We start from the raw sequence: 18,385 nt of genomic DNA, 5'->3' as shown, positions 1-18,385 counted from the left end.
AATCAAGAAAAGGAAGGAAGTCGTGCTTTTAAACATATACAAACTTTTCTGAAAGGTGGCCACTCTCCTTCAGCACCTTGATGCATGTTGTCATTGGGGTCAGTGTCTGTGTGGAACACTCCAGCCGTGCTCAATTTGTACATGGGGTACAGACAGACTCCTGAGGCATTCCAGAAACGCACGGTTCCATCCTCATGTCTACACATAACAGGCAAATGTGATACTGTGAATGTTGTTTACTGAACAAATATGGATCATAAAAGAAAAAACCTTTGAGGTGATCTGACCCTGTGAGCAAGACATCTCTCTGTGATGGATCTGGGGCCAAGGTTTGTCCTCCGGTTATTGGCCATGGCTGAATGGACAGAAGACAATGTTTAAGAGTTTTCAATCATTCAAAATATGTCTGTCAATTCATGTAAGTGGGGGCCTTGAACCAGGTGGTGCGAAGGTAATCTTGGAATTGCTGGGTTGACCTTTATTGAATCAAGTAACGTTCAGGGACTGCCAACATGCTCAAAACACAATACATTTTCAAAGTGTGTGTATGTTCTGTGCTGTACTTTACTTTTACCGTATGTACTTTGAAAATTGGTGTTACACCCATTGAATACCTACATTCTGTACACAACATGAAATGATAGCGTATAATGGCCGGCCATGGATCAGGCAAAAGAACGGGTCGTTCAGTTACCAAAGGGTCGGCTTTTTGAAGCTTATTCTGTCCGAGTCGTGTCGTGTCCTTGGACAAGACACTTCACAAGGCAATATGGCAGCCTTACCTCAGTCAGTCTGTCCCAGGGCAGCTGTGGCTACATAATGTAACTACATTACCCTACATACCCACCACTATGTGAAAAGCGCTATAAAAGTGCAAAGTCGATTTACCATTACATACATACATACATTAACATGTATGTACATATGTGTATACATACATTTATGAATAAGTGCTACCATCGCTAATGGACGTACGTCCATGTAGGTACATATATACATATGGACGTATACATGTTCGTCCATGTATATGTATGTATGTATATACAGACTGACGTGTGTACATACATGTGTGAATATGTACACACATACATGAATGTATTTGCATGTACGTTAGCTCAGACATCGAAACAAATGTATACGAATGTACATACACACACATACATACATACTCACAGAAACACACGCACTAGGGATGGGACGAGATCGAACGCCACAAGACTTCTCGTCCAGGCGGTGCCACGAGATTAATTTCCTTTCCTTATTGAGCCAGACGTTCAATGGAGGGCAACTATGCTGATAGGCTTGAGTGCTACATTCTTGTACAATAGGTATGCACCGAACTGTTGCTTGCAATCCGCCATCAATTGGAAAAAGAGAAAGACATGTTGATATTCACCCAGCTTGTGTTCTCTGTGGGCAGGGGCTTTATGGTCGAGCTAGTGAGGGGATTGTGAGTAAGGCCTTGTCTATATGTAACCGGCTGATTGTTCGGTGGCCGACTGGGGCAAACGCGCTGCTAAAGGCACGACACAAACACCGGTAAAACACGCTACAAATGGCACAACACTATTCCCAAAACGGAAACACATTTACCAAAATGGAAACGCGCTGCAAAACGAAAACACACTTCAAAACAGAAACGCTCTGCAAAACAGAAATGCGCTGCAAATGCCACAACACAATGGGAATACATTTACCAAAACGGAAACGTGCTGCAAAACAAAAGCATACACCGGGTGGAAACACGCTGCAAATGCCACAACAAACACTGGGTGAAAAACATCTGCAGGTTGTGATTCTCAAAAAGGAAATGCGCCAGGCTACTCGGACAGCCATCATGGGACCAGATCCTCTGTGCAAGTGTTTTCATTGACCAGCTCTTGGAGAAAGAAAGGGTACACTTTGGTTTGAATCTTTTTAAACAATTTGATTTCATCGTTCACAGTATTACACAATAACAGCTAACAGCAGGTAAATGGTCACAAAATATATAAAAAAACAGGTTTATGTTCTTTGGTAAGGTAAGGTAAATATGAATATACAATCACATACTATGATTGAGGACGTTTAAATTGAAAGAGTCCATCTACACACATTTTTTATGTTAAAATGTCTTGAAGACCGCACATCATTAAAATTAAAAGCAAAATGGCTACGATTGTGGCTTTGATGTAGAAATCCAAATATTAGCTTGATGAGAAGGCACTATTTATAATTATTGCTCACTGGTGTCACCACATTTAACTGTGTAAAGGGGGGGATACATATACAGTAAGAGTAATATTGAATAATTATACGGTACATAATACAAAAGAAAGCAATACAAATTAGTAGTTCTGTGGGACCATACAAATGCCCTCTTTCTTCGGTTTCTTCAGTTAAGATACACAATTTTCTTCTCAAGAGAAGGAATTTATAATTTGAGTAGGAAAATAAATTCAAAAACCTACTCTCGAACCACACTAACGAGTATGTGTGTGTGTGACAAGAGGTGTAAATCTTTGGAACTGCATTGAAGAAATCAAAGGTGCTAAAAATTTGACGCACTTTAAAAAGCTATATAAAAATCACTTCCTGAGTATATATGCAGAAAAAGAAAAAATGATGATTGTTCTTAACTTTTTAGTTCCAATTTCACACTAATTAACCGTATTTTCCGGACTATAAGACGCACCCAAAACCCTTTTTAAAAAAAAACAAAAACAAAAAACCTGATGATGCGCCTTATAACCCGGTGCGCCTTATATATGGATTATATCATGTGCTGACTGCATAAACTATAGTTAATGCCTAAAAAATCCAACCTGGCTCGAAGGTATTAAAGCCCGACTCGGCCCAGCCCGATTAATAAACTTGATTTGCAGGCCCAACCAGGGTTTTTTTTTTTTTTTTTTTTTTGAGGACTGTGTGGAACCACACTCATGCTTGTCTTTTCAGTTGCCCTGTCTTTATTCGTAACTTCTTGCTGCTCCATATCGGAATAGCAGCTCAAAAATATGTAATGCATGCTGGGGGAAAATTAAAAATTAATTTTCTAACCATTTTTGAGTTCATTTAGTCAAACAGGCATTGCACAGTACATGAAAGTGTAAAAAATGTGATTTTTGTCCACCAATAGGTGGCGCTGTAAATGATTTGATAGTTTATCACGTAGCTGGATTAGGGCATGACTTTTAAAGTCCCTGCAGAGTTTCACATGGTTTGAAGCTGAAACAGCTGAGTTATTAAGGTTTTTGTCACTCTTGGCGAAGGAAATATTCAAAATAATTTGAAGCTCCGCCCACATCTTACAAGTCATGGGATCTTCACAATTTTGAGAAATTCTGAGAAGATCAGATCATCTGGGTCAAACTACAGCAGCTTTTACTGGTCCGTTAAAACTTTGGAATGAAAATGGACGTAGAGGCCACGCCCATTATCGAAACTTTGTAAAATTTGGTGGAGGTCAGCAGGGCTGTCTAGAAGCATGTCAGACTTATTTTCAGTGATATTACTTCAAAGGGCTCAGCTAAACACATAAAAACGTTTAAAAAATGCTATATTTTTTGCTGCCACTAGGTGGCGCACGCACTACGACAGAAAAATACGTTGATGGGATTCCAATGCGGAATACACCTATCAAATATATAAAGTTTAGAAAAGATAAGACCACCTGGGTCCAAATACAGCAACTTTGCTCGTTTTGGTGAGACATCAGACTGACATTTTTGTTTACCACTACGTGGCCTTACAAGCAATTGAAGAAATTATTAAACACATGTTAAGGGCTTAAGTCTTCATGTGTCTGCGAAGTTTCAGATTTTTCTAAGCTTGTACAGCTGAGTTAAAAAGGTTTGAGTCACATGTGGCGAAGTAAACATCAAAGGCATAATATGAAGCCCCGCCCCCAACATATTTGATGGCGGATCTTCACAAAAATTTGAACAAATGTGCCTCTCAGTCAGATAAAACACCTCAGCAAGTTTGAAGTCGATTGGGTCAAGCGTTTAGGAGAAAGAAGGAGCAGTTCGGGACCTGCAAATGAGCAAAAACGGGCCAAAAGTGCACATTCAAAAATTCATAACTCTCTTTCTGTACATCTGAGCACATGGCTCGCGGTGACTTTTTTGTAGGGCTCGAGGTCCTACATAAGGCTACAAATTTTTGTAGCTCGAGGTCAAACGGGCTGGGAGTGAGAGGCTGTTTTCCACTCATAAGGCCATTTTGGGGCCAATTGCAGCCACTTTTTTCGTTTTGGCGAGTCATCTGACTTTGAGGTGGCGTGCAGACAACGCCCATTATCGAAAAGTCGTAAAATTTTAAAACCTTAATATTCCATGTCTTAATGGTGTTCTGACCAATTTTCAGTTATTTTACTTAAACAGACTGAGCACAATATATGAAAGTGTAAAAAAAACGACATTTTAATCAACCACTAGGCGGTGCTATAGCTTTTTTTTTTAAAGTGTTAAAGGCATAAATCTCCATGTGTCTATGAAGTTTTAGATTTTTTTAAGCTTGTACATCAGTTATTAAGGTTTTTGTCACTCTTGGCGAAGGAAAAATTGAACACATAATTTGAAGCCCCGCCCCTATCATATATGTCGGTGGATCTTCACCAAATTTGGCCCAGTTGTGCCCCTATGTTTGATAATGAACCACAGCAAATTTGAAGGGGATTGGGTAAATTTAGGAGAAAGAAGGAGCAGTTTGGGACCTGCAAACGTGCAAAAATGGGCCAAAAATGAACATTCAAAAATTTCAAAATTTCAAAAACTCTTTTTCTGTACATCTGAGCACATGGCTCACACTGACTTCTTTTTAGGTCTCTAGGTCCTACATATGCCTAAAAATTTTCGGAGCTCTAGGTCAAGCGGTCCGGGACCAGTTGCACTTTTTCGACCATAGGTGGCACTGCAGAGCAATTTTTTTTCATTGTTTTAGGAAACACTAAAATATCAAATTTTTCACCAGGCCCGACAACTGTGCAAAATTTGGTGACTTTTCGTGCATGTTTAGGCCCTCAAAAATGGAAAAGTTCTGCACAGTAAATAATAATAATAATCCGGAGAAAAATAAGAGGGTTCTCGCAGCGGTAGCTGCTCGGGCCCTAAAAATGCTGAAATTGTGAAGCGTTTTTCTCTCTTCAGTTAGAATAGGCCAACATTATGGCTACTGTTTGATGTGTCAAAAACTGAGCCCCTGCTTTAACAGTGAAACAGGATGATGTCATGGCTTTGTAAAAGTACAACATATCCAATTGCATCCTTGTGTTTTGTGAAAGTTGTGTCTGTTCCTGTGATGTTCATAACAGGCCTACCATCATGACAACAACACAAGAGTACAATATTCCAAATCTTCTTTTTAATCTTTATGCTTTATGACTTTTTTTTATTTACAGCAGCTGCCAAAATCTCTTGCGGTGACCAGCGAGGCTAAATCTCAGGTGGAAGTGACTTCCTTCTCACTGCTTTAAGGGGACCCCACTCATTTTCAAATTGCCAGCATTCATCTGAAGAAATATAAGACAATTACTGAAACATCATTAAAGATATCAGAAATATTTACTATGTGTGGCCACAGTACAGTAATCCCTCGCTACATCGCGGTTCATCTTTCACGGGTTCGCTGCTTCACAGATTTTTTTACAGTGTGTATATTTTTTACAGCGCATTGTGCTCTGAATCTTGATTGGCTCAGGGGCTTTACTGTTCTCTTTAAATAAAATATTGACGCTGTACTGTATTGGTTTTTCACTTGTCAATTTATTACAAAAGGCAAGAGGATCCAAAAGCTTGCTTTTGTCTCTCCTGTTACTGCCATGTGTGAACGTGCTAGTAAGCACATTGATTGACAGTTTGGTCTCTGAGAGCCCATCACACATGACTCGTAGGCTTGCCGAGAGCAAACGCACACACTATGTTGACACACAGGCAGCAATGGAGAAATGCGCAGCTTTGGAAATCTGACTTTTACCTAGATTTCTTTTGCAATAAATTGAAATTTCAAGTGTATTGTTTTGATATTGCTTCACTTTAATTCAATGACCGAGCATATCCGTTTATAAAGATCTTGCTCAGAAAAAGAAAGAGCTCAACCACTACTTATACCAATGTGCGGGTTCAGGACGAAGAGGCATAGCTGGGACTGTTAAATATGTGAATGAAAATGTTTCCAAATTTGTCTTACTATATTAAAATGATTGTTTTAAACAAATTTGGGGCTTTAAAACAGATTTTGATTTTTAGTTTATTCTATAGTTTAGTATTGCATTGTGAAATAATAAAAAAAAAAAATAAAGCTGGCTACTTCACGGATTTCACTTCACTCGTGTTATTTTTGGAACCCCCGTGATAAACGAGGGATTACCGTACCTTCATTTTTCTAGTTCTTGTCATTTTCTTTTTTTGATGTAGAATGCCCTTCTCTCTCTTTTATGACTCTGAATTTCAAAAATGAAGCTACACTCGAGCTTCCTAAAAGCAAACACACATAAGGAACAAAAGTTATAAAAAGTTATATATGCAACATTTGGGCATTGTTTACTCTTAATTGTTATAATCTTTCTTGCAGAACGATAATAAACAAAATAAAATAGTGTTAATAATATATAATAAAAAAAAAAAAAAACTGGTATAGAGCCTACTTGTGCATCAGAAAACTCAGTTGTGATTGGGCTGTCTCCACCAGGGGTTTGTTTCTCTACTGTTACAAATTGTATGCTTTTTGCCAGTCAACAAAAGTTTGCTGAAGACATGGCAGTGGCTCCACAGAATGGCTAATACACCTAATGTTAGATAAAGCAAAGCTGTATATGTGTTACCTAATGTTCCTACACGGACATAGAGAAATGACGGACAAGTTGGAAAAAAAGAATAAACTCGTGGTTGTGCTCAGCGCAAGATGTTGTCTCTGTTTTCCGTACACATCAACGAGAGAAACTGATAACGTTACACCTAACGGGTTAAATCTGCATGGCCACATCAGAAGGAGTGGATAGTGTATTTTGTTTTTTCTTGATATTCAAAGGAGTCTTAATAATCAACTAACTAAAGTAAGTAGGTACTAATGAACATGATTATGATTATGTCATGCATTCTCTCCCACGTGAGCTGCTTATAATCACTATTATAGTGTTAACGTTTAGTATACTGCATATTTTTTTTATATAACTTTCCTTCACAACTTCAACTTTTTAACAATAAATAAACATAGAGATGTACAAAACATGTTGGCATAGTACAGTGGAATCCCAGAATAATATCAGACAAGCCTAAAATGTGTACATACAAGAATAAGAAATCGAAAGATGCAAAAAGCCTCTTAAAAAAAAAAGAATGCACGAACTATAACAATAAAAGAAATACAAATAGAAATCATAAAGGGGGGTAGGAGTTAAAGGTTGAGCTCCTCTACTAACAAACATTTTCACTGCATTTTTTTGTCTTCATACTTTACAAGGATGAAAAATAATGACATAATTCTTCATGAAAAACAATGAACTATGCCTGGACTTCAAGTATGCAGTATCTATACTGATTTTTTATAACTCTAAGTCATAAAAGCCATAAAGTTTAAACAGATTCAAAGCAAAGCATACCTTTCTCCAAAGAGTTGGTCAATGAAAACACTTTCACTGACGATCTGGTCCCACGATGGCTGTCCTAGTGGCCTGGCGCATTTCCTTTTTGAGAATCACAACCTGCAGTTCTTTTTCACCCGGTGTGTGTTTGTTGTGGTATTTGCAGCGCGTTTTCACCCGGTGTGTGTTTCCATTCTGGTAAATGTGTTTCCGTTTTGCTAAATGTGTTTCCGTTTTGGGAATAGCGATGTAACACTTGTAGCGCGTTTTTACCGGTGTGTGTGTATTGTGCCATTTGCAGCGCGTTTGCCCTAGTTGGCAACCGTAAACTCTTCATTGCTGTTTGTTAATTTAAAAAAGTCGCGTCTACGTATATTAAACCGCAAAGTGCGGCTCGAAATTCGTGTACAAGTGTGCTACGTTGCGAGGTGGCAGTATTGTCACAAATTCTGTCCTATCAGAAAGAACTTCCATCTCTGACGTGTCCAATCAGAAAGAACTTCTGACGTCACCGGTATTCGCGTCTTCGGCGGTAAAATGAGTAGCGCACTGATGCAAATCTCAGTTGAAACTGGTCACACACAACCACATTTTGGCCGGAGGTTTTGAAACACTGGATTTTGATGGAAAAAAAAGCCCTGCCATATATAGCAAATAGATGGTTTTCACAACGCGTCATCAGTCGCGTCATAAACCCGGAGGCCGCCATCTTGGAGATACTCGGTACCATAACACTGCATGGGCACTACGTATATTGGCAATATCGTTAGAAAAAATGGTCAATTATTGCCGTGTTTCGGGTTGCACAAATTGGGCAGACCGAGAAAAACATTTAGTTTATTACAGACTTCCAAAAGTGATCAAAAATCAAGGAGAGGAATGCCAGAAATTATCGGAGGAAAGGAGACACCTATGGTTGGCAAAGCTCAATCAGGATCTGACAGGAGAAAATTCGGACAACATCCGAATTTGTTCCGCTCATTTTTTTTACAGTTAAGAAGATATTGATTGCAAGCAACTAATAACAAAGTTTGTAATGCAATTATGACGTTTTAATAGTAACTTGTAAAAATGTTTATTGCTTGTGGTGTTTTTCTGTGTGCTTATTTTAATGTAAGGGACTTTGGTATGACATAAATAAAACTGACATTGGCATAATTATTATTATCAAGCTACCTTGCTATGTTGCATAAATGAGTTACATTGTTCTGATTCTTCTGAAAATGTTGCGTCTCCCTCACCCATCCACATGCCATCTGGTAAGCCTCCAAACATTTGTAGGATTTAACATCTTCAGCTGTGTATGGGCTCGGTGAAAAAACACCTGTAGTTGACTTTATCTGCATATGTAATTGTGGGAAGAATAGCCCGATCGTCATTTATCCAGGATGAGTCAGCCAACTCATATGGATCGACACCGTCGATAAGTTGTAATTTTTCCACATACAGGGCCTTTGCTTGTGTTCTGAGTCCTTCAATGCATGCCTTCGCATCGGCGACAGGCTTTGCAAAGGTTTTTTTTTGTCTCGACCCTGATCATTTTGTTTAATCCGTCCAAGATATACATGATGGCATTGCACTCCTTTTGTCGAGTCCCTCCATGATGGTGGCGAATCCGGGTTACTCCCCACAATGTGACAAAAGTGAAAACCCTCTATAGCAGTGGTCCCCAACCTTTTGATCACCACAGACCGGCCGGTGGAAGCTGTGTGTGTGCGCGCTTGTGAGAGGTGAGTTGTCACCCGTGCAAGAGTTACTTTAATTTGTTTCCAAACGTAAACGTGCTTATGAATGAGCTTTAGCATTAGCTCACACTTCGCTAAGCTAGCGAGCTCGTGGTACGCGTTAAATTTGTTTGACTTGAATGTCTCCGTTTAATTGGTAATTTTGCCTTGTTTCTCTGTCAGCCCAGATGGCTTGTTGTGGTGCCCTGCGGTAAAATCATTGTATTTACTCACTATTACTCACTGTTGTTATTACAGAATTTGCATTAGTTTTCTTTGTTTTGTTTAATGTCTGGCACTTTAAACATAATGTATTATTTTTTTCATGTTTAACAATAAAAGAGCTCAAACGCAAATTTTCTTGAAGCAGTGTGTGAAAAGTTTGTGAAATATTTTATTTTGTTCATGCTCAACTGAGCTGTTATTACAGTAGCATATGGAAAATGTTAGTTTATTGCGGCCTACTCATTAAAAATACATCATTTTTAAATGGGAATAATGGCAATAATATTGTCTTATTTTGAAAATTTTGCAAAAATCTCATATCTCGTTCTCGTGCACTCCATCTCGTGAGATATATTGCCTTGTGGAATTTGTATCTTGTCCCATGCCTAATAAATACATATGCATGTGTGTAGGTGGACAGAAATTGATATTTATTTTAAGAAAATTAGTTTATTACTCAGGTGGGAGTCACCTCTTCCAGGTAGCTGCCAATCAACTGTAACTTGATGTTTGGTTCAATAAATTTGATTGCAAGTCAAATGCATTCACTTGCTCGCAGGATTGCTACTGGTCTTTACTTTCTCAGTAACTGGGAAGTCATTGTTACCAAAACCATGCAGAGTCATGGTTCCATAAAAGAAAATTCATAACCATAACACATCTATAACACAGCAAGACCAAGTTCAAGTAAAAATCAAGGTTTTGTTGAGCTCAGGTCACTAAATAATGTACAGTGGGCCCCCGTGTTACGAACTTAATCCATTCGGCGGCTAGGCTTGTAACTCGAATTGGTCGGATGACGGGCAATCCAAACCTATGTTAATGAGTGAATGCATGCAACGCTTGCAAAAACCTTAGGTAAAAACATTACGACTTTATACACATATTAAAAATTAGTAACATAATCTACTGTACAGTTAAATTTGATAACATAAATATACAAAGGAAAAATGACATTTACCTTTGGGGCGACGTGACTTGAGCTGGGTGGAGGCGGAGGGGAGCAGAGACCAACCCGCAGAATTTATTTTATTTTTTTCTTAAACGAGAACATATCACCGCGATTTCCTTCTCTTTAATCCTTAATAGAAGAAGCCTCTCCATTTTGTTGTCGACCGAGGTCCGTCCGCTGACAAGGAAAGTCTTGCCCTTAGAAGACTTGCTTGCTATCATAGCTTCCTTGTTATTGAGAATTGTACATATTGCCGAGCGGTTTCGGCCATACTCACTAGCAAGGTTAACTATGCGTGCGCCTCCTTCGTATTTTTTTATTATCTCCTGCTTCGTTTCTAATGTCATCATCCTCTTACTTCTTCCTTTACCGCCACTTGCAATTTTAGAAGCCAAGTCTAACAGATAAAGTTTGCAAAGTCTTCACAACACACCGACCAGCTGTGCCATCAAGCTAGATGAAGCCGTTCGGCCAATAGCATATCGGCATTTCTGTGATTGACGTGACGCTGGACAATAGCATATCCGCATCTCCGTGACTGAGACTGTGACTGTGACCTTAATCGACCATTAGCATATCGGCATCTCCGTGACTGAGACCGTAACTGTGACCTTATAAGACCAATAGCATATCGACGTTACCATGACATGCAAGAAAAGTTGTTTTTGTTGATACGGCAGACAGGTAGATCGTTCAAATCATATCCAAAATGGAAAAAATACGCACATATCTTTCAGTCATTATCAATTCTAGATATTGCTTTTTACTCTAGGTTTGTTCCCGCCCATCACCATCAAACTTGTTGAGCAAGATTGTGCACATGTATGCTTAGCACTTAATGAAACCATTCCTTATATATTAAAACATTTGCAAGCTTTAGTTCATCTTTTTTTTTTAGGAACCAATTGATAATGGTAATGTGCATTAGGAGGGGAAAATGATATTACCTTTTTTGAGTAATTTGTCTTCTGCAGTTCTCCGGCAGCAAGCACTCTCTCCCACAGTTTGAGAGGTATAGCAGAGACATGGTGTGAGCAAGTAATTGCTGAACTGTGCAGTGGAACGAGGTAAGGTGTCTCTATGGCTGGCCAGCCCTCTGTCTCCAGATCAATCACAACCAACTCCTCTTCAACCAAGACCACTAATGTGCTGGGGTCCCCTAGGCATGTGGAGTGATGATGGGAAACACATGCAATTAATTTGCATTAAAAAAGACAGTCAACTTCATACAGTTTAAAAGTTTAGTAGACAATCATGTCATGATCAAGTATGAAATAATCAAAATATTGTCGTTAAAGCAGTGGCCTTCTCTGCTGGCCTAGCATAACCTGACATCATTATCTTAACTATAATAAACTATAGTAATTATTATAACTATAATATAGTCAATTTCATTTGAAATTCATTTTTACAAAATATATACAATATTTTTTTTATTTGTAAAATTAATCTCCATATTCTGTTCTTTTTGTGTCAGATTTTATCTATTTGGTTACGCTATTTCTAGTGTTGTAGTTTTGAGTTGGAGTTTTTAACCAATTAAAATCTGCCTGCTCTCGGAGGCGCGAGGGCATTCACTTCAACAGTTGCGGGCATCCTCGCATGCGCAAATGGATATGTGAATAAGCCCATATACTGCACTGAAGTTAATAGACGGCTACAATAGCCAATCGAATCATAAAATCGCCATCTAGAGGTCTCACGTCGAACATGACGTGAGTGGATGCTCATTGCAGTAAGGCGGTGCAATGCTCAACAACCAAGCTACGTGGTGTTGGCTTTGGCTGATTGCATTAAAGAAGTAGCATAGCTATTTGCTAACCTGTCCCGACTTGGCCATTTGTTGACTGGGCTACCAGGGGCGTGAGCTAGACTGCAAAGGGCCTGGTGAGGTCATTGGACAGGATGGTGCCGTTGTTTTTGTTAGACACGGAGGCACCTGTGTTCGAGTTAACCAACATAGACTAAAGAAAGTTACTCAGGAATATGAAGAGGACTCTCAAATTGCTTTTGATGAACAGTACAACAACAACAGGCAACAATGTGACAATGACATGACTGGTGAGCCAGCTGGAGAGATGCATGCTGAGAGCACAGAGACACATCCGTTGTCCAGTATGGAAAACTTGTGGGCAGAAGGACAACAGCATGATGACAGTGATGACAGTGTCAATTTAAGACTGGCCAGATTGTAACATTCAAGAATCCAGAAAATGGTATTCAACAAACAGCAAAGGTTTTGGGACGTGCCGGAAAAGTGACTGGAAAATACAAAAACTGGTACAATTTGGAGATGCTTCAGCCTGTTGGGAGTTGCTGGCATCAACGAATCTGCAGATGTGACGCAATTAGAAGATCTTCAAATCCAGATGGATCAAAATCAATCATGCAACGCATGTGAGGACAAATTTATGACAAAAGAAGTCTCATTTGACGACGCCAAGACAAGTTAAATACAAAAGTGGAGACGCAATGATGTATTTGAGACGGTTGAGGACAAAGGACAAAAATATGTATCCACACGATGGGTGTGTACACTGTGTGTACCAGTGACTGGTTTTGTACCAAAAGCAAGGTGTGTCACAAGAGGATTTGAGGAGCTGCAAATCTCAGAGCTACAGAAAGATTCACCAACATTTTCCTCTTAGTCATTGAGGCTTCTTGTGGCAGTGACTTGTCAAAGACAATGGCAACTTCATTCAATGGACATTAAGTGAGCCTTTTTACAAGGCATGGAACTGTCGAGAGACATTTTTTTTAAACCTCCTCCCGAAGCTAACTGTGCAGGTACACTTTGGAAGTTGAAAAAGTTTGTGTATGGATTAGCTAATGCCTCTCTGTATTGGTACAAGAGAGTTAAGAATGCAATTATTGAAGCAGGAGGTACGGTGTCCAAAGTTGACCCAGCAGTTTTTTACTGGCTGGACAAAAACAAAAAATGTAATAAGGATTCTGGCTTGTCATGTTGATGGTTTCATTTGGGGTGGGTCTTCCAATTTTTGAAATTACAGTCATGACACATCTCAAAGACAAGTTCAGCATCGGTTGCGAAGCTCATGACAATTTCTCCTTTGTCAGTGTGGATTTTGTAACTTCTGACCGAAGAGTAAAAATACATCAAGACACATACATGAAACATTTACAGCTTATACGTCTCGCACCATCATGAGCAGCTGAGCAAGCTTTACCCATTACTGAAGAGGAAAGAGATCAGCTCAGATCCAAAATAGGGCAACTTTTGTGGGTTGCTCGACAGAGCAGACCTGATGCTACGTTTGATGCCAGTAATCTTGCATTAAATCTCAAATGTGCTACCATACACACCATTTGGGAAGCAAACCGAGTAGTGGCAAAAATCAAAACCAAAAGAATTGAATTGCAGTTTCAACACTTAGGGAAAGATGATTGCTTAAAGTTGGTTGTTTTCACTGATGCATCTTTTGCAAACCTCTCTGATGGGGGTACTCAAGGTGGCCACTTCATTGTTTTGACGGGTGAGAATGGACAATTTTCTCCTATTTCGTGGCAGTCAAAGAAGATTAAGAGAATTGTTAGGAGTAAACTAGCAGGTGAGGCACTAGCTATGTCTGAGGGAATTGACAATGCCATATTTTTGTCAACATTATTATCTGAGCTATATGATGGTAATTCAGATCGACCTGGACCTATAATCTGTGTCACTGATAATCATTCTCTTTTGGCTGCTTTGAAATCTACCAAGTCTGTTGCTGAGAAAAGACTTCGCTTGGAGATTCCGAGATTCCGCTCCATTAAAGAGCTGATCCAAACAGAAAAAGTTCAACAGGTGCTATGGTCGGACACCAAAGATCAACTGGCCGACTGTCTGACAAAAAAGGGAACATCTACAGCCTTCTTGTTGAAGGCGCTCTATGAAGGACATTGAACAATCAAGTGAATTGCAAATTTAGTTTACACTGTTCATTCGATGCTTATAACACATTCATGTTCTGATATTATTTCAAATGTAAAATGTAAAGTTCTATTGTTTATGTTATTGTTTTGTTTTGTTGTTGTTGTTTTTTTGAAGAGACTGAGATTGTTGTTTTATTTGGAGAACCAACTACACATGTCATACTGTTAAGAGGGCAGTGTTGCTATTGGGATATGATGGGAGTGCTGGGGAAGCATGGGAAATGTAGTTGTTGTGAACGTGAAGATGGCAGTTGTCTATAATAAAGTTGTTACGAGTTCAGACGAAAAGTGACGTTATTATTTAAGTTACCAGACGGTCAGAGCCAGCAAAACCTTCTCTGCTGGCCTAACATAACCTGACATTATTATCATAACTATAATAATTACAATAACTATAAAGAAAGTCAATTTCATTTTAAATTTATTTTTACCAAATATATATATATATATATATATATATATATATATATATATATATATATATATATATATATTTTTTTTTTTTTTTTTTTTAAATAAAACTATTCTCTATATTCTGTTCTTGTCATATCCATTTGGTTACGTTCCTTAGAATTCAGCTAACTTGTCGCCAGGGTGTATGTAATCTGCCTTAGCCAGAAGCCAGGGCATTCGCATCAACACAGCGCGGCTTCTGCGCGAGCACAGATGGATGTGTGAGCAGCCCGTATAACTTAATGGACAGCTGTAATATCAAATTAAGTCATAAGATCGCCATCTAAAAGCCTCACGTTGAACGTGAGTGGATGCTCACTGAAGGAAGGCAGTGCAATGCTCAACAAGCAAGCTATGCGGGGTTGGCTCTGGCTAGAGGCGTAGCGTAGCCATGAGCTAACCTGTCTCGACTTGGCCATATTTCTGACTGGGCTACCAGGGGCGTGAGCTAACCCTGGCAAATAGTTTTGTTTGCAAAGGATCGATTTGGTGTTTGGAGATACGCTGGATTTGCAAACTTCAATTATTTAACCAAGGCAGCAACGAGGCACCAAAGCACGGCTGGATACACACGCTACGGTGCTTTTAAAACCTGTTGGGACACCCAAGTGGATATACAGTATTGTACATTTCAGTTCAAAGGTAACGAGAGCTCTTCAATGCGCTACAATGCTTTTAAAAAACTTTTGGGAACACCTGAGTGAATAAACTGTACATCTATAAAGAGAAAGAGCATGATGAGGTCAAGAAAAATCGGGAGGTATTGAAAAGACTGATCCATTGTGACCACCTTTTGTTTTGGTGAGTGCAAGCCTTTTTTTTATTTATTTAGTTCATTTTCAATTAATAGTAAAGAAATAAAATGATGTTCTTCTTTTATTAAACTGCAATTTGTAATTTGGACCATAAAATTTTGTGGATATTTATTTTAAATTATTATTAATTTTTTAAAGTTTTGACAGCATCACGTATAGTGACAAGTTTTAATGGGTGATGCGGGTTTACTGACGTTTAAAAGCTAAATAGCCTGTGTAGCCCAGTAATGTTTACATGTGCGCATGAGGGGTATCTATTGAGAGTCTGACATCATAGAAGGTGTACCTGTGAAACTCACGGATCGCCACAGCGTTAAAATTATGGAATATAGATGTTTCTGTTTTTCTACCTACCAGTATGAAGATCTTTGGTCACAAAAAAGTCAATGATCCTGGAAGTGAAATCCAGTGCAACATGTGTTTTATTATGAATTACAGTAATACAGTGTCTGTCCCCAAAGCTTGCCCTGGGCATGCCACCACTGAAGAAGAGGAAGGGTGTCCTACAAAAAATGAACAAGCGTTAGTCAATCATTCCAGAGAGCAAGAAAAATAACATTTCTTAATATTATAGAATCCTTAACATTTCCATATTGTGTTTAAAATCACTCAACATTATTTTAGGAGTGGTTTTTCATTATTGATCATTTTTTGAGAATTTTTTTCTGTGTAAATGCCTCCCTAGGTGAAACAGCCACAAAAAAAAAAGAAAAAAAATCATAGAAACGGTTAGAGTTGCATAACTTCCATGCTTTACAGATACAAAATCAAAAATGATCCCAAGTACCCAAACCCATCACACTCTTTGCTGTGAATGGTTAAAGATAGCTGGGAGAGGGTCCAGCATCCCCGTAATCTATCAAAAGATTAAAGAAAATGGATGGATGGAAAATGTTGATTATGAAATGTTGATTGTTTGTTATTGCTGAGCATGGACTCATATATACTGGTAAAATACATGAACTCCATGCTGCATGCTCAATGTTAGAATATGCCAGAATATTTTCAATTTGTTTAATGACTAATTACATTGAGGTGGAGGAGAAGTGAGGTTTTTGGCCCTGACATTTTGTGTGGTGCCAATGATGTCTTGCTCGCTTGTGAGGGATAGACAGAGAGTAAAAATACACCTCACTCTCCCTTCATTGAGTTGTCTTGGCCTTGTCCGCCATTGTTTTTTTTTTTTTTTTTAACCATAGTATCTCAAAAACGTGCACTTTAGTCGGTGTGTCAGTTTGATTGAAAGTACATGATTAAAATTACATCCCATCTATCTCACTCATCAGTAAACATCAAAGTATACAACATTCCAGAACACAAGCAGATATGCCTGAACTGCATGAGTGATTAACACACAAGAAAACATACCCGTCTTTTGTAGGCAGCTGAACTATTTTAGAAATGGCTTTACAAGGAAAATGTCCTGGAGAAAAAAAGAAAACAAGTCAGTGTGTCACCCTCTCAAGGAAAATAAATTTCTCATAGAACAGTATAGGAAAGTGAGAAATGAGCATTCTCACCATAAGGAATGTCTGATTTCTCCACCTCATTTCCATCTTCCTCACCAAAGGTCCAACAACAATAGCTTCCATCACTGTGTGAACTAAGAATGCATGCTCTGTCCTCAGTCCAGCAAATACTCTCCAGTGGCTGTTGTGTTTGGACAAAGCAAAAAACAAATATCAGGGTTACTGTATGTACAGAGCAAGTCATGAAACATTCAGTTGATTTGCACATCACTTCCTACCTGAGCAGCCAGAAAGTGCTGGATCGCACACCTTTTCTGAAAATCCCAGATGACAATGAGACCTTGTCCATAACCAATGGCAACATGATTTGGATTGAGTGGGTTCTCCTGTAAAGCTTCAACATGTTCTAAACTTTTATGCCCTAAATAATCATCTGGTACGCTGAAAGAGATGAATTTGCATTACATTACGCAGATGCAGCAACAACACAACCCCACCACCATAACAAAGCTTCACACAGGGATTATATTCTCGGTTTCATTTACCTTTTTTTTTTTAAAGTTGTTGTTTTAATCATACATGGCATTTAGGGTCTGGGTGATGTGGAGGATATACCTCTCTTGGGGGTGCATTAATGATGGTTATAACAGTACAGTAGTTACAGTACCTAACTTCACATGGGAGGAGAAGGGAGAACGGCAACATCCATGGCGAATAGGATGCAAATTAATAACTGCGCAGAAATTGTTTAATTCTTCCGTAGCCGGCCCTCACCTGTTACTGGAATATCATAAACTAGCAAATGCCTCAGTGAAATGGTCTGGCAATGCCCACGTGTCACGAGGGACGTTGAAAGGGTAAAAATTCGATTACAGTTTTGCTATGATGGGGTCAACCTTTGAGTAAAAAGTCAGTTAAAATTATATGGCAAAGTACCCCTTTTTTTTTAAACTCATTGAACAACATCAAAAACACTAAATGCGCAAAGCCTAGTCAACCATTTAAAAAAAAAAAAGCCAGACAAGACGCATACACTAATTTGAACAAGAAGGTAGCAACTTTAGATTGATTTATGGGAAACAATCAAGCCTCATTTGACAAATTTGATTAAACAAACGTAAGTCTGAACAGGGTACTCAAGATATGACTTTTTTGATGATCATTCTCTATTAAGAAGGGGTGCAAGGGCATGTTCATCCCTGTTTGCCACTTAAACGTTTGTTGATTTTGTACAATTATATGTACAGTGTTTA

The 18,385-nt window shown here is 38.7% G+C and overlaps 1 protein-coding gene across 1 annotated transcript in view; it reads right to left on the bottom strand.

Annotated features, from left to right (window-relative positions):
- The window catches only part of llgl2 (LLGL scribble cell polarity complex component 2), a 65,988-nt gene that overhangs the window by 25,205 nt on the left and 22,398 nt on the right, over positions 1-18,385 (bottom strand). Inside the window, exons 7-13 of the mRNA XM_088439332.1 lie at positions 17,411-17,573; positions 17,184-17,313; positions 17,032-17,086; positions 16,018-16,166; positions 11,410-11,621; positions 288-355; positions 45-198 (exon numbers count right to left, since the gene is read on the bottom strand). Coding sequence (XP_088295458.1) covers positions 45-198; positions 288-355; positions 11,410-11,621; positions 16,018-16,166; positions 17,032-17,086; positions 17,184-17,313; positions 17,411-17,573 — 931 coding nt within the window. The remainder of the gene's footprint in view (positions 1-44; positions 199-287; positions 356-11,409; positions 11,622-16,017; positions 16,167-17,031; positions 17,087-17,183; positions 17,314-17,410; positions 17,574-18,385) is intronic.

The sequence above is a fragment of the Hippichthys cyanospilos genome, chromosome 17 (genome assembly GCF_059441005.1).
Source record: "Hippichthys cyanospilos isolate Australia breed blue-spotted pipefish chromosome 17, RoL_Hcya_1.0, whole genome shotgun sequence".
Lineage (NCBI taxonomy): Eukaryota > Metazoa > Chordata > Actinopteri > Syngnathiformes > Syngnathidae > Hippichthys > Hippichthys cyanospilos.
This window is presented reverse-complemented; position numbering and strand designations above follow the sequence as displayed.